Source organism: Haemaphysalis longicornis, unplaced genomic scaffold, assembly GCF_048455015.1.
Source record: "Haemaphysalis longicornis isolate Haplotype H1 unplaced genomic scaffold, Haemaphysalis longicornis Haplotype H1 scaffold_1, whole genome shotgun sequence".
Taxonomy (NCBI): Eukaryota; Metazoa; Arthropoda; class Arachnida; order Ixodida; family Ixodidae; genus Haemaphysalis; species Haemaphysalis longicornis.
Window position 1 is genome coordinate 376,974,650 of NW_027526203.1, and position 17,045 is coordinate 376,991,694.

Sequence of the window (17,045 nt, forward strand, 5' to 3'; positions counted from 1 at the left end):
CAATCACCAAACAGCTAGTAGGAACATCCATTAAACACGGTCAGCTGAAGGGTTTTATAGCATCTAAATACAACTGCTTGATAACATATTACCCGAAAATAAATATATATATATAGGGACTTCATTAGTCACGGGATGGGGGGGGGGATGAGTCAGCCGTCTCGGTCCAGGCAGTCGCTGAGGGCCCTGATGATGTGGGCCGCCAGTTCCCGTTGCTCTTGGAAACTCGCCGTAACAGCCAGCCACTCCCCGGTGTAATTGTGTGGTTGGGTAGGGTTGTAAGGGCACTCCCACAGAATGTGGTTCGTGGTAGGAGGAACAAGGCAGTGGTGACAGAGTGGGAGAGGGGTGTCTGGCGTGCGTTGGAATACATGCAGCCGAGTGGGTGTGTGCAGTATATATGTTTGCGCCTGCCGAATGACTGACTACTTGCTCGCGACGGGTAAGCCCGGGGTGGAGGGGAAAGAACATGCGATGCGTGCTTAGAAGGTCTGCTAAGATGGGGAGCGGGGGAGGAGGATGAGGATTTCTGTCGCGGGCAAGCTGATGAGCGCGTTCGTTCCTTGCAACGCCTGCGTGACCAGCGATCCAGTGCACATGAAAAGGCCATTTAACGTTGTTGAGGACGCACAGTGTGAAGGGGAGGGCGAGACCCTGGGCCAGGTGGTAGCATGCTGACTAGGAAGCGGTGTAGATATTGGTCGTGCGGACGGGGGATGTGCTGACAGCAGCGGCAAAAGCGATGGCGAGAAGTTCGCATTCTTCTGGGGAGGTGCAGCGTCGAGTGATGAAGTAGTGAGTACACCCTGAAGTGATGAAGGCGATTGTACCGAAGTTAAATTGAAATATGCCGTACCTGTGAATACGTGGCGGCCGTCGGCATCGCGGTTTATTTTCTTGGTGTAGTATGCGGCGCGAATAAGACTAAAGAGGTACTTTGTGAAGCACAGAGCACGGTTTGATGTAAGGGTACGTACCAGAGATTGGCAATGTATAAAGTTACAGATGGTTTGCAAGCAAGACAGGAACCTGTAGCGGAAGGGAAGTGAAAGAGGCTTTAATGATCGCCGGCAACAGGCGCAATGTCTCCACTACGCCCGGACGTAGCCACTCGTCGATCCTGGTGGCATACTACTAAGCAACACTTTCGCTACTCACTGCGGGGGTGGACACCCTTGTCCCCGAACGGAGGGCGTCGGCCAGCAGCTTTCCCTCCGGTGCTGCCGTTCAAGAGCCGTTACCTGCTGGACGGCTGAATTATGGCCCGATGGCTGTGAGCTGTCGTGCACAGGTTGTTTGTCCACGGAGCCTCCCCGCAGCTAGCTATGCAGATGGGCTGAGAGACAAGAGAGCTGGATCATCTCCAGAACGACTTCAGGCCGGGTCACCGCCTGGGAGACTATTCTTTCATCACTACGCACACCCTCAAGCTCCCAATGAAGTAGAGTAGGTCGTGACTCCTGAGAAACGTTGCATTTCCAGGGGAGTGGATCAGCTTACTCGAGAGTACACGCCTGGCTGTCCTTCAGAGGAGCAATGAAGCGCCAGGAGCTCAGGCGGCTCAAGGGGGCTGGGTTTCGTCCTTACGTGCGTAAATCAAATTTGAACGGACACCACACGCATACCCGGTCTGCTGCACGCTGCCGACGTTGTCCTGCTAACAAAACCGGCAATAAAGCATCAAGCTTTCCAATAGATGTGCGGCGGAAGGGGCAAGCTTTAACCAGAGCAAGTCAGTATTTGTAAAAGGGGGAGCAATACGTGAAGGTAAAATTTAGCAACCATTGTGACTGCAAGGCAACATCGCGGATTGGTGCAACAAATATATGAGACGCAGCTACGGAAAAAGGCTGGACAGAGTTTCAAACGTTGTCCGTAAAAAAGCGAAGTGTTTAAAAGGTGCCGAGTTGATTATGTTTTCCTAAGTTCAACATTAAAAACGCCACCTGTGCAATTTAGACATTCCCATTTTCTTATCAGTCCCTTGCCCATGCAGCACTTATACGCATAATGCTGGTTCGTTCCCATAGTAAAGTGCGCACAGTGAGCACCCCGTAACATACGCTGTATACAGGCGGACATATATACCCAGCAGTTATGAGCGTTCGTAGATATCTCCAACAGTTATACATTGTATCACAGCAAAGAAGTGAGCCCATTACGCCGCTGTGCGGGAGTTGCACTGAACTCACTCCGAAGGACACGGTGACGGTTGGAACAGCCGCGGTGAAGGCGAACGGGCCGTCGTCAGATTGGCCGATGACGTTCAGCGGCCTGCGCACAGACACGCCAGGTGCACTTATGATATCACCTTGGAATACGAACTTTCCTTACCCTAATAAGCCTGCTGTCCTGGCTCTCAGTTGGCGGTATACGCGTTTGTCGCAAGCCCTTAAACAGCCAAGAGGCTGTGCGGACAATTCCTCCACGTTGCGTCGTTTATCAGGCCGTGAGTTTCCAGCCTCTTCTCTCTCTCTTGTTTAGATGAGTGTGAAAATTTCACGTGCAACGCAAGTACGCGTTAATGCATTGGCCCCGGAATGATCCCGAGGAAAATTTTTCTCTTCGACCGCTTTCCCCCCAGCTCATCCGACCCTCAGTAAATGGAAATCCGTGGGTTGGCGACACCTGCAAACGAACCCGTACACCAACCCGGTTGAGTACGGTCACTGCTACCCCGGCCAACATTCCGACACGTGATGACAGGGCCGACCTAGCACACATGCTGTGGGCCTGTCCACAGGCGACAGGGTCAGGTCGCAAAATCACTAGTGTAGAGCAATAGCAGACCTTATTGCTCAGCTCCGACCCAGTGGATCAAATCCGTGCTATTCAGCTGGCCGAAGATGTTGATAGAGCCCAAAGGCTCTTGGCCGACGTCTAGGATTACTGGCTGTGACGCAATAAAATTAAAAATCTCTCTCTCTCTCTCTCTCTCTCTCTCTCTCTCTCTCTCTCTCTCTCTCTCTCTCTCTCTCTCTCTCTCTCTCTCTCTCTTTCTCTGTCGAGAAAAATGGAAGAGGATAACGCGCGGAAAAGTAGTTGGAGGGATTGTGTTTACACCAACCAGACGTAGTTACGCTAAAAGCATGCATGTGCGCGCGTATGCTTTCTGTTCCTGCAGTGAGCACACTGTAAACATGTGACTCTCTAAATTTCTAGCGATGCTGATTTTTGTTTTACATTTTTATAGAGGCGCGAGTGCTTACCACGTTCGTAGATGGTGTTTCGGAGTCGAGTTTCGTTTGTCCCAGGCAGATTTCAACGTAGTACTGGTGCCCTCGAGGTTCACCTGGGAAAAAAAGTCCCACCTTTCTCTCAATCCTGTCCTTAAAGTCGGAGGTAGCTTGCACTAGACTTTGTGCCGAGGATCGCTCACACCAGCTGGTAATGCCTGGGAACTTTCAAACGCCCACCGCTTGCCCACCCATTCTTGATCGGTTTGATGTAATTTTGCCCTCTTTGTCGGAAGCTGGGAAAAGGTTCTAACTGAAGAATCGATTAGTTCTTGGATATTTTTGACTGCAGTAAAAGCCTTCCGAAATAACATTAATCTGATCACTCCGCCTACATCAACCGCATTTCTCCCTTATAGCTTGGATGAAGACACACAAGAGCCAATTGAAGCATTATTAAACAAATGGAACCAGGTTCAACGCGTCCTATTCTAGTGTAAAGCGGCAGGGAAGAAAAAGATAAACTGCTCGCTTTTCACACCTGTCGGGAAAAGAGCGGACTTTAAAATTTCCACTATCCGCGGTTCTTCAGCGTGCACCGTAGTATGGATAACACGGATATTGTTCGCCTCAGTCAGGGAAAGAAGGACCCCTATGCGAAACAGGAGCCACGATTCTGTAGCATGGGCGTATGGAGGGAAGGGGGGGGGGGGGGGGGGGGCTAATGGGGCTTCAGCCTCCCCCCACCCCCCGAAAGTTTGTGGCGCTGTCATGCACGACGACCAATGCAACCAGACACCCCGGAAACCATCCTAGGATATTGTCTAGAACCCCAGGAATCCTGTCCAGAAAGCGCACCTACTCTCCCTTGGTTGCCCGTTTACTTACTGGCATGCCTGTTAAGCAGGGCTTTTATCCACAGGGGTGGTGCTCTGAGAGCTCGCGCTGTGTGGCGCGACGTAGAGTTGCTGCTCAGAACCCACCAGGGGAGATTCGCGGACGAAACCGCTGTCCTGGCTCCTTCAGTACCTCCATGCAACTAGGGCCGCTGCCCGAAACCAGTGCGCTAATGACTTCAGACTTCGTCTTTCCCCCCTCTACGTGTTCCGCATTTACCTGGGAAATCCCTGCTGCAACGTCGTTCGTGCGGCAAAACGATCTATTGCCACATACAAAAATTGGTCGTTTTGCCGCACGAGCGGCGCTGCAGCAGCGAATTCGCAGGTAAATTCGCACCATGTATAGAACGGGCTTTCTGTATAAATGTACACTTTGTCTCCAGTGACACTTTTGTTGCCCTGATCAAAATATAATCATCTCACTTTTTTTCACCACAACTCTACCATTTTGTGTGAATAATTTTCGTGCAATTATCCGCAGTACAAGCTGCTCCTACGCAAAATATTGGTGTACAAAATAGAGTTGTTAAGATTTGTCCCTTAACGTCGAATGTGTGCAAAAAGGAAAAAAAAAGTTGGATGACAAATCGACAATGAAATAAAACATCCACCCACAAGTTGCTTGTTTCGCGCTTTTCCCGTTTTTAATGTGCACCCCGTTGCTTTGTTAGTTTTAGATGAATTAGTTCTTCACTTCCGTATTTTTTGTTTCCATGTTTTTGAGCATATGTGGTTATATTTGTTCTAGATTTTCATATCTCTTTAACTGCTAATTCTTAATGTAGACAAAACAGAAAATTGCAAGCAGTGATAGCAATTCTGCCACAATTCTCGAAATTCGTGCGAATTTTTTAATGAAATATTTTATTTTTCTTGTTCTTGACAAGTAATAGGTGTGTATTTTCAGTTAATAGTTATAAAATTCAGCTAATGGTCTCAGTTAATAGGTATGCATAATATCAGTTAATATTTATGTATGTATTATTCATATTTTTAATTCCTTGAAAAATCATATGGAGGAGGTGAGGTGCAATCTCAGCCCCCCCTCCCCCCCGACACCCAAATTTCTGGCTACGCCCCAGTTCTGTAGTGAGCAGCCCGACGCAGAGTTATATAGCGGCGCATCTTCGGGGAATAAAGTGCACTCACGTGACGATTGCATGGTACGGTCACTTACGAACTCACCATGCTCGCTACTTCTTTTAGCGACGTGCTGACCAGTGGAGAGGCATGCGGCTCGAAATCGGTTCCTGCAAAGAGAATTTCAGCAGTCAGACAACTGAACGCAGTGAGTTAATTGGTTTCAATTTTGCCAAAAACCACGGTGCGTACGTGTGCCTCGGTGTCTCTCAGCAGGCGCTGGGGACGAGGCGTCGACGCCGGGACACTTGTCGTCTTAGTTCTCGCAGAATCCACGCTTCTTATTCTAATCTGAAATACGCCCCGGGAAGGCTAACCTTGCAGGGATATAGGTCCCCGCCTTTTACGGCACACCCTCCCCGACCGTGCCACGCTTATCACTGCGTCAATGGCGAGAGCGACAACCAGCAAAAAAGCACAAGGGCCAGTACAGAATACTGATGGAGGAATGCAGCAATGCATTTGTCAATGCTCTCTTGGGAGCGATTTAGTAGCGGTGCGTGAGCACGTGCCCATTACATACAGTAATACCTCGTTAACTCGAACTCGCATATCTCGAAAAATCGGCTAAGTCGAAATTTTCCGCGGCACCGAACCATTTCCTATACGCCCCATGTATTTGTTGCCCTTCATTTCGAAGTATGTTTGGGCCAAACTGCGGATATCTCGAAATCTTGACTGAGAGTAGAACGAAAATTTCGCCGCCGCGCACCGTTTCCCAAGATTTGCGTGGTGCTGCCGCGCCGAAGTCCCTGAATTTTTTTCTCGTTTAGCCGCGCCTTCTACAAAGCCGATGTTTTCCCCGAACTTGAAGTCTGAGCCTAGAGGCATATCAACATATTCAAGCAACCCTATGGCACGTTTTGTGACGGTAGAGACATGCGAGAGGTACAGTGCACTAGAAGACAGAGATGTGTCGTGCGGGGAAAAACCCAATGGAGAGCGCGGGTCCCTTTTGCGATGAAAAAAATTGGGTGGAGCGCAGGCGAAATAAGGTTGAATGCAGCGGCGGTGAAGATCGGCTCGTGCAATGCGTCAAGCAGATAGAGGACTCCTTAAGCCCGAATGAGACCGCAAAGCAGACTAGCCTTACGCAGTTCTTTTCTGCTAAGTAAAATTTCAGTGCCACAAAGCCCAGTCGGTGAACGTCTCTTGTATGTTTTTTTTTTCTGTGTCAAACCTTTCTGAAAAAGCAAGATTGGACGCTGCTGTTGAAGAGCTGGTAAGCAGTAGGGCAATTTTTCCAAAGAACTCGATATTCCATGGAATTCGCGCAAATTTTCTTATCTCGAAAATCCGCTTATCTCGAAATTTTTCGTGGTTTTTACTACTTCGAGTTAACGAGGTATTACTGTATTTCGCGTATTTCGCCGGGCTTTTTACTGGCGCGAAGAAAAGGCATGTCGCGAAAGAAATGCCATGCTCGGGGGATCTTCCAAGCCACCTGAAACTTTCTAATTGACACCGTACTCAATAAGCCACCAATGAAAAAGTTGACTACCGTAATTACCCGATTCTAACGCGCCCCCGATTCTAACGCGCACCCTATTTTCCTGCAAAAAAAACAAAAAAACTTGCACTTCCGATTGTAACGCGCACGGCACTTTGTGGGCAAAAAAAAAAAACGAATGCCAGATAAACAGGCTATTTATTTCTCGAAGTAATCTCACCCATCTCCCTCCTCGTCGCTCTCCGCTGACCACAACATCTCGTCCTTAGTGCCGTCAAGCGCGTTCGCGATGCCACACTTCATAACGAACGTTCAACCCTGATCAATGGGATCGTGACCCACGCTTCGCACGCCCATCCTGCGAACTTCTCCAAAGGCGCACGCTTCAGCCGACAACTCGTTTTGAACGAGCGAGCGCCGCTGCTGCCATTGCTGTTATGAAGTGCACAAGTGGAACGATTTGACGATTTGTGTGAACTCCGATAGAAAAGCCTGGGCGCCTATGCTTTCTGCGTCCGAAAAATTGTTGTTAAAAGCTTCGGCTCCATCTTGAGATGGCGATGGGCGAGTCGAAATTTCCGTTGTTTCGGCAGTTTCGGTTTTGTATCCGATTCTAACGCGCATGCGATTTTTCGACCTATTTTTCCGGAAAAAAGGTGCGCGTTAGAATCGGGTAATTACGGTAATTAAAAAACCTGCCGCGGTGGCTCAGTGGCTAAGGCGTTTAGCTGCTGAGCACTAGGTCACGGGTTCGATTCCCGGCCGCGGCGGCCGCTTTTCTGATGGAGGCCAAAAGCAAAAACCCCCGTGTGTACGAGATTTCGGCGCATGTTAAAGATCCCCAGGTGGTCAAAATTAATTCGGAGCCCTCCACTACGGCGCGCCTCATCGCCCGCGTTGCGTCAGCGCGTTAAATCCTACAATCAATCAATTGACTAATTGAAAATACTGAACAATCATTTATAGTGATAAAACAGTCCAGGAAGTAACTTAAGACTCCTTACGTGTGTTACAGGCGATAACTTTACTAGCCAATTACATACAGTGGGTATGTGAGAATTGTTGGTTTGTATCTTGTAAACCCGCGTTCTCGACCACCTCACCCGTCGCTGCCAATGGGGACCGTAGGCCAGCGCATGCTCGCGTTCGCAGCGATTGAATAAGAATTGTGGTGGGTATCGTATCTGCACTAGTCTAACACGCCACCGATTGTAACGCGCAGGTAATTTCAAGTCGAACAATCCGAAAAATAATTTGACGTCGATTCTTCCGCGCAGATATAAAATACATGACACCGCGTACTTGGCAGAAGACATTTTATGCGGGGCACGCAAATGTAGCAGCAAAAAATCTCTTGTGCTTTATAAACCTGCTTATACAGCTCCTGCTGGCGTTAAAACTGGAGGAACATTGAAAGCGTTTGCATTGTCAGGTGCCTTGGCTTCCATAATTTCAGACGTGACGGGCAGTTGGTTCATCAGCTGCTAAAGAAAGTCCACCTGAGAGTCTTGAAATTCTCAGAAACGTCCGTGCTCAGAGCCGGTGAAGCCTTGCATAAAAACCTGGCTCCGCTTTGTTTTCGTCAATTCCGCACTCATTTCCTGGAAGGCCCAGTGTGCATGCTGCTCGGTCAGTTATGGACCTTCAGGGCAGGGCCATGAAGGCTCAAACGAGGTACCAATTTCAGCAACAGAAATACGTGTAAGAGCTGGCTAAGGTATATATGCCTATTGAGGAATGGGAAGACCGAAATTTACCCCCGAAATATTTATGGATTGTTTTGGACTGGATTCAGTTACATTTTGAGATGATTTCGTGCCTATGGTAATGCTGCTGACTGCTTTGAAGCCAATTTTGTTTTCACAAATTTGAAGGCTACTTTTATCAAAAACAGGTGCGCGTTGAAATCGTGCAAATACGGCATAGGCTGACCTCTCAGCCAAAGGGATTATTGGTAGCATTGTAGACGCGCCAACTACGCCGACACCGGATTTTCGAAGGCTATCGCCTTAAAAATGCTCGTCATAACTAAACATCAAGGATAATAGTATACAGTTGGTCCTACATCGCTAGAGCGCTTCGGCTTTTTTTAATGCTGGCCCAGTTATACTCAATGTTCATACTCACGATTATGGCAAAAAATTCCCTTTGCAGCGGAAAAGCCTACGTGAGCTGAAATCGTGTAACCTACTAGGCGAAGAAACGACGATCACCCACAAACACCGGGGGAGAGACGAAAAAAGATCCGTCCGAAAATATTAGGAACTGTGCATGTGAGTCCGCTTCGTACGTCTGGAGAGCTAACAGCGCTATACATTACATTTTCTATTGCTGCCCGTTGCACTGTGAAACATTGTTGAACAGTGAAACCAAACTCATAATTTAAATAATTTACCGACTTGTCGAATGCATTCACCATTTTGAATTTCACAACAACAATTATTTGTTGCAATTGCAAAGCATAACTCGATGTAAATTGTACAGTGAATAGAGCCCCCTTTATTAAACTAAGGCATATATAATTACAGCGATATTCTCTGCATTATTCAATAAATGCACTAGGAATATTAATCAAAATATATATCTTGGTATAACACTTGTTCTTTAAAAATAATGTTTGTTCGGAGCGGCATTGCGGCGGGAATCATGCGGATTCAAGCTTTGTGTAAGAATGATCCCGCCGTCTGATTAGCAGATCACATTACCTGTGTAGCAAAACAATCGGCAAGGCAGGTAAGAGAAAGCATCGACAAGTTTGGAAAGGAGAGTTCGCATTGCATCTCCTGATCTTGGCCACTCAAATCCACGAGCCAGCTATTTAAGCACTTTGATACGATAAATGGGTCTCGCAGGTAAACGGGGCGGGTTTGATTTTATCCATCTCCGAGCACCGAAAGCGCGTCCCAAGAGCGCCGGTGTTATTGCCGGAGGCTAAGGGCTCACGCACCGTCTACGTGGCCATTGTGCACGTAGAGGACGGCCTCGTTGCCCAGCAGAGCGGCGTGCTGTTCCACCCATTCGGAAGCGCCGACCGCGTTGTGCTCGTCCGCCTCCCAGAAGGCGAAGGCGAGGCTGCGACGGGGCCGCCAGCCGTGTTGGCGAATGAGCTTCCGGAACGCGACGCTCTGCTCCAGAAGCTGGCCCAGGGAGCGCCACTGGACCGTGGGATTACGGCTGCTCTCCACTCTAGCCATGCGGCTGCCCAGCATCACCAGTCTGTCTGCAAGCCCAAGCAGTGCGCGCGCACCAAGAAGCTGAGGAATGGGTGTCAAAAACCAGCAGTCGCTGCTGCTCGCACTCCAAACATTAGCTATACAAGTGGAAAGGCAGCTCGAGCACTGCCCAGATCGCCAATACTAAGCAGGCACTGCGTGATGATCTTGACGTACAATCCGTAATGATTGGTCAAGCTAAAAAGAAACTCACTTTTTCGCGCTTTAATTAGCCAATGCATGCCACGTAGAGAAGAAGCGCGTGCTTTGTTCTCTCAACCATTAATTCGATGGTTGGAGCCTTTGCTGCGTAATGTCGTTTCATAAAGAAACGTGAAACACGGTATTTTTCTTAATGGCGATTGCAAATAGGTAGCAATCCGCGAAATGCAATCCTTTGCCGCAGTACCAGATGGCACACATAAACTACTTGTCTGTAATCAACGTCACTAAATGCTAGCCTCAAAACCGGTAGAGTCCGTTTTACACCGACGCGGGTTTTGCATTTCGGTCGCCAATGCTGCCAGTTTTGAGTCTCCCACCATAAAATAGTAACAACCTATAAGCGTGCAGCGCGTGTAGCTGAGTTTCTCTGCCTCGCACATCAAATGTCGGACATCTTAATTTACGGACGGTTCAAAAATTTAGGGTCGGTTTAAAAATGAGTCTCTAGCGAACATGCCAAGAAAAAAATCGCTCAGGTTTAACACTGCTTAGCCTAGTAATCCCGAGCGAAAGCAAAGAATATGCACACAGTGTTTCATGTAAGTTTGCACTTGCTTGAGAATCGGCAGCCTGCCGTTTAGCTGTATCTACACTGGATGATGGGATTCACCCTTTGGCTTGCATTGAAGGGCACGCACAGGCAGCCGAGACAGCGCGCCTTCGATGGCGGGACTGAGGGACCAAGCGCCGGAGAAGCAGCCAGCAAAGCAGTGCTTTCGTGTGTGGGCATCGTGTGTTTCTCCGTACTTCGTTCTTGTAAACTCAGTCAACACAGTGTCTTTATACATCAGCCGTCAAATCTCGTCTAGTCACGTGATTACCTTGAGCTGAACCGCATGCACCGACAGCCCAGCCACCGCTGGTCGATACGGCGAAGGCAAAGCGGTCGTTTCATGTTCGCCTAGTCCTGTGATACCGAAGCAAAGAAACTATAGGAACGAGCGAAGCGATTGGAAAAAAAACTCCCACCTCCCCTCGCGGGAACCCCTGTGTAGATGCGACGCATAGGGGGTTCACGTTGCAGCGTTGGACAGCGGAGGAACGGCGCTGGAACGATGGAGAGGAGCGGCGCAGGCAACGCGTTTTATAGCGCGCATAACGGTGAGGGGACGCGCCGGCGCCAGTGCGTCTACCGCGGCTATGACGCAACACAATCCAACACAATCAACTTTAATCCAATCCAATCCAAATCCAATCCAATCCAATCCCATTCAAGCCAAGCCAAGCCAAGCCAATCCATTCGAATCCAATCCAATGCCCCTCGTGAGAGAGGGGTATCGGAGAGGAGAGGGGGTGAGCGGCGGAGAGCACAGCTCACGCGGCGAGGAGAATGGGGGAGGGCGGACGCCGAGGACAACGCCGACGACGCCGGATGCAGGGACAGGGCGAGTAAATGAGATGCAGTCGCATCTAAAAGGCGCAGCTTACACGCCGGCGGCTGAAGGTCACTGACTCATTGCGATGCGATGAATGACCTTGGAAGATGCAGCGTAGTAGAGCTTCCCTCTAAAACAACACTAACGGGGTGATTTGTGATTGATGGCATCTTGCATGCGAGCACACATTACAGCTTTATACGTTCGTCGTTGTTCTAAGCTCCCCTCATTCCACTTTACGTGTAAACTTTGCCATCCGGCAGGCGCTTGACGCAAGCCGGAACCCCACGTGTAGCGTCCAATATTTAGACGAAGCTGGAAAACGCCTGGTTCCGTTCTTCTGACCTGCAAGCAGGCACCTAGTGCGCCACCGACCACTCTTCGGCCGCCGGCCGAACCAATACGCGGCGGCGACGGCTTCTGCAGACAAAGCGTCTAATCGCTGTTTCCTTCCAAGGGGAAGGTTGCGAATAGGGTGGTAGAAGGAAAGCGTAATGGCGCGTGCCGCTGATGCAAGAAAGCGCTGGCTCCTATAGCGCGTTCGCCCCTACAGCGTCACGATGCCGAGCAACACCTGTGTATAGCTTTGCGGTGCAATTGTGTGCACGCTCGCTGCGCACTCTATCCGGAAAAACACGACAAAATTGGCCTAAGCGCGCTCAACAGGGGGAAAATTTCTGGCTACGGTTGCATTTATGTATCGTGCTCGAGACGCAAAACGCTTTTTGGGGGATTAGCGCCGCCGATGCTCGCATACCTTTCACGTAAATTGTGCCACTTCTATGTCGAGAGCTAACAAGCTTCGCTGGTCATCCACCGGCCCAGAGTGAAATAGCTCCTAATTTTGTAAGGCTGTTTTTGGTACTGATCATACACGACACTTCCATAGTCCAAACACGACAACATTACAGTGAAAAAAAGCACCAGCAGGCACGCCATATACACACCGTAAGACTTGGAGAAGACGGCGTTCAGTATGTTCGTTGTTTCTGTGCATTTCACTTGAAGTTGTTTTACGTGTCAGACAAATGTTAGCGTTTTATCCAGTAGAACACCTAAGAACTTGTGTTCTTTTTTCCATTAAGTTGTGCTCCACCAGGATTCGGGTACTCTTTTCGCAGTTAACCTTAACAAACATTTTTATCAGCTTGCTTTACAAGCTTGTTAGCCCAAGTTGTATCTGACTTTCGCAGATGGGCAGATCGAGATCTAAAAGTGATACCCACATCGTCTTTAGGCGGAACAAGAAATTGTGGGTTTGCCCATAGGTGCACTATTTTCTGCTACGTGTGTTCTGAATAGCACTGCCCGAACCTCGCCCGGAATGTTCTCTCTGAAAAGTAGGTTTCAAGCATGCTGAGCCTGTTTCCAAATCCACTAAAAAGTTCGAGGTCCCGCAAGATACCACACCAACCAGTGGTCTCATGCCTTATCTAAGTAACAGAAATTGGACCCGCGAGGTTGTTAATGGACGAATGCACCCTTCAAGTAGGATTTCAGTGGACACTCGCGTATCGGCCGGGGTGAAAGCCTGCCCGACAATCATTCAAGATATTTATGTATCGCAGAAAGTAAGTGCCTCCTTCCACGCCCGGGGAAAACCGCCGGCACTTCATATTCTATTAAATAAGTGCAGTATATAGCTTCAAGGTTAACTGTGTGCAGATGCCGTATCATTGTTCAAGTTATTTGGCCTGCTGCTAGTTCTCAAGTCTTGCGTGAGCTCAAGGCAGACATAAGCCCTGGAGGATCGAGACGAGTGCTTGTTCCCATAAAATAGTAGTGTGAATAGGTGGGTCAGCGTGTCGGGAGGCATAGTGCAGAGGCGCCCCCAGTTAGTGTTGACATGTACGGGGCAGATCGGGGTCGGCCCAGCCTGACAGCCGTGCAGAGTTCTTGTGTAGTGAACAGTGAGTAGAATTCGGCATCGGGATGGTCAGTGCGGATTTAATGTATAATTGTGGCTGTGATAGTGTGGGAGCCGTAGAAAAAAAATTGTTATAAGCAACTTCTCCCCGATGACTGCTGCGGGCATAAACATGAGGGCCTCAAAAAGTGGCTTGAGCTTGCGATGCGGTTCCTACAGGATGAGTGAAACTTAAGCGCAAAAATTGCATGACTAATGTTGTGTACTGCATTCCCATGTCCTGTGGCCGGGTGTACGTCGGCCGGACCGGCCGCTGTCTTAATGTACGCTTGAGGGAGCATCATTCCTCTTTCAAAGGAAAGCCCTACACACACCTGTTCTAAATGCGGTTATCAGCCACGTTGTCAGCCACACTTCACGGACACGGTAGTAGTTTTTAAGCACAGAGACCGTGCCACCAGGGAACTTGCAGAAGCCTTCCATATCCGGATTAAGGGTCCCGATTGTATAAGTCACCCGTCGCTGAGTATTTTAGATAAAGAAGTGCAACTTCTCAAGGAGAGGGGGTAGAGGACGAGGGAAAGGAGAAGAGAAACGAGAAGGGAATGGGGCGGTTCTCTTGCACGGCCGTTCGCATGTGCGAAGGGCACACGTGCTGGGTTGTTCGGTCTGGGGATGGTATAAATGTGTGTTCGTTTTCATTAAAACTTTCAGTTGATAGTAAGCGCCTGTGTCGTTCCCTTTCTCGTCCCTGTGAAAAATTTTTGCGCTAAAGTTTCACTCATGGAAATTGCGAACCAACTAGCTCGCCTCTCCATTTTGCTTAAATATCTCTCGTTCGCGGCTAAGATAGGTGCGTAGTGCTACGTAGCAGGTGTCCTGGTTTAGTTATCACGGATAATCGGGTGGTATTGCCGGCGCTATCTGTCGCTAAATCTTTGGTTATTGTTCCTTTGCCCCGGTAGATGCGACTAAGTTCGTGAACTCTACACCAGAGGTTTGTCTGACGATTGTCGTATGCCGAGAGTCGTACCGGCATTGGATGGTCTCTTACGCTTGGGCAGATGAAGGGAAATGTATAAATAAAGGAGCAAAATTTGACTTGCAAAGCCAGTTGGTTGTCCATTATTAGAACATGCCACGAGAAAACGAGCGAACAAAAAATATATCGGAACGCAAAAAAAAAATGCAGCAATTTCGTCACTCCAATCAAAAAAAAAATGTGTGTTACATCCGTCCAAAAATATTGTTAAAAACGGCAATATATGGAACGGTCACTGAGCCGCAATGATTTTAAACAATAATGTGCAGCAAGAACTGTAATTGGGTCATGTGCGGATGTGTGCGTGCCTCTGTATATACTGCTTCAGGCTGCACGGCGCTCTTTAATATCAACTGCTTTAGGTCACAGAGCTAACACAAGAAAAATCCAACAGCATCCGTCATTTGCTTGAATGCCTACCTGGTTCGGTGTCTCCCTTCCACATGCCGAGGACATTTCGGATCCTTGCCATGCTCATGTTGTTGTGTGTCGTCAGATGCAGCCTGCCATCAAGAACAAGAAAACGCTCGTCCTGTTATCTTCTTGTCCCGCGGTCCCCATTTAATCGTGCAGTAAGTGTTTTTCAAGCGAGAACATTTTTAGTGGGACCGATGGCCTTCTGTCAAAAAACAAACAAAAAAAAACTACGTGCATTTCCCCATAGAGCGGTTGGTCGACCGAAAATATCTGACAAGATCCCTGGACACACGGCGCGTGCGTGAAACCGGGCTTCCATTCTGTCAAAACGGTTACTTGAAAAGCTCGGAAAAAGAAAGGTTCTAGATGAGACAGCACACGCGTCGAACACGAAGAAGGAGCGCCATAGTATACCTTTAGCTCATAAACCCCGTGTCGGTATACCTTTAAGTAAGTAAACGCAGATGCGTTTACTTATAGTGCGCGAAAAATCGTGGCACGAGTCCGTTCTCCGTTTGCGACTTGGGTTTTTGTAGGTTTGACGATCGATCGGACGCACTTTCAGCGGAGGTTGGAGGAACTTTTAGCTTTCGCGCTTCGCCCAACTTTCGTTAGGAAGGGATGGTAATTTTTTTTTTCTTGAAATAACAAAAAAAAACGGCCACCTCTGTTCAGTTAACAGGAAATGAACACAGTTTATTTCAGCTTAACATAACATACTCCGCAGAGTTCTTTTTGCCGTTGTGCATTTTTTTGTTCTTTTGCCTGTTTTTTACCTGTTCTGTTTTTTCTGCTAATTTTTTTTTTTACCGGAACAGGCTGCTCTTCAAACCTAAGACCGAACATTCTGACGCCAGGAACAGGGCCCGGGCCTCCTGGGTGAGAACCACGTATTCTGACGCTTATACCATATTCCACTACATACCACTATACTATACCACCATACCACGCCGACGGCCGTACACAAATATCGGCGAGCACCGATTCCAGTCCCGCGTAAATGATTTGGTGATTAAAAATGACCGTCTAAAAGTGAATTGGCATCCAGGTTAAAGTTAATTCTCGCCTTGCATCCCACTTCCGTTGCTGCAGATACACCCTTGCTCTTCGAGAGTACACGTGTCGTAATGTACAGACAGGCTGACGCGGGGGGATGGGGAACCCTTTAGTAGCACGAAAAAGGGAACAAGTGTGCGAGCCAGCCGTAAGTGACGCTGTCAACTTCAGCGAAACTTGTAGCATATGCATGGTGTGGGAAAATGCAATGAAATGTCTTGCTTTTTGTGCATTGCGGGGTCCATTTTTGTTAGAGAGCGTATACATCACTTCTCTCCTTGTAGGCTCCAAAATTTTTTGCTCTGTTCAAGCGCGCAGTAGTTAAACTTTTGGGTGCCACTAAATGTTTCAAGGGGTCATGCCGACAAAATACGTTTGTTTTATTTGAAAGATTTCGTGTTTCAGAGAGCCCGCAGCGCTTGTCCGGCAGCAAACGATGCCGTATTCACTAAGAAATACATCAATCTAGGTTAAACTTTTTATTCTCCCGCCAAACCATGTGTTTTCGTGACGTCTGCCCTAATGTCATGAGGGCGGGTATTCAAACGAGCACGATTCTCGGCTGCTTATCAGCTTAGCGGCCGCCGCTTCCGCCGCTTCAGCAACCGCCGATGCTGAACGGACTGAATACGGTGGCTTGTGCGCAGCACTGAAAGCTGGATTTCCTGTCGAACTGGAACCCGCGCCATGTGGCAATCAGACGCGCAACTCTTGCGCTACGCGAACTCTAAGCCGAGCTAAAGCCGAGCCGCGGAGCCGTTGCTTTGTTTTTGACCGTGTTTGCTCCTGGCTTGTTTTTGCTACGGTAGAAAGTAATCGTTTCGTGTAACATGTGGTATGCTTGACAAACAGGCTCACGTAAGACAACGTCCCTTACGCCAACCGGTCAGTGTCGTGTAAAATAACTTCAAAGCAGCGGCCTGCTGTGTAGCTAAAAATGGCAGCATCTCCACTCCGTGGATGATGGCGAGGGTGCGGAGTACGGGGACTCGAAATGACATCCAAGTTGCGCCCCGAGTCACATCCGATTTGCGCCCCGACCGTCATTCGTTTGAGCCGTGAGTTGCACCTTGATTATTCCCTAAATGAAACTGCAACTCACGGCTCAAATCGAATTCCGCTTGATTTTCGCTTGATGGTGGTGTGCGCACGGATGGACGCGGATGGGCGTTGGGAGGTACTAAG

General features: G+C 48.7%; 1 protein-coding gene across 1 annotated transcript; it reads right to left on the minus strand.

The window, feature by feature from the left end:
* Positions 1-1,892: 1,892 nt before the first annotated feature.
* Positions 1,893-15,110, minus strand: LOC144171694 (uncharacterized). The gene is made up of 5 exons (XM_077700989.1): positions 14,808-15,110; positions 9,613-9,885; positions 5,261-5,325; positions 3,210-3,292; positions 1,893-2,274 (listed from the first exon to the last, which is right to left on the minus strand). Exons 1-5 carry the CDS (start codon positions 14,863-14,865, stop codon positions 1,977-1,979), a joined length of 777 nt encoding a protein of 258 aa, XP_077557115.1. The 5' UTR covers positions 14,866-15,110; the 3' UTR covers positions 1,893-1,976.
* Between the last annotated feature and the right edge of the window lie 1,935 nt (positions 15,111-17,045).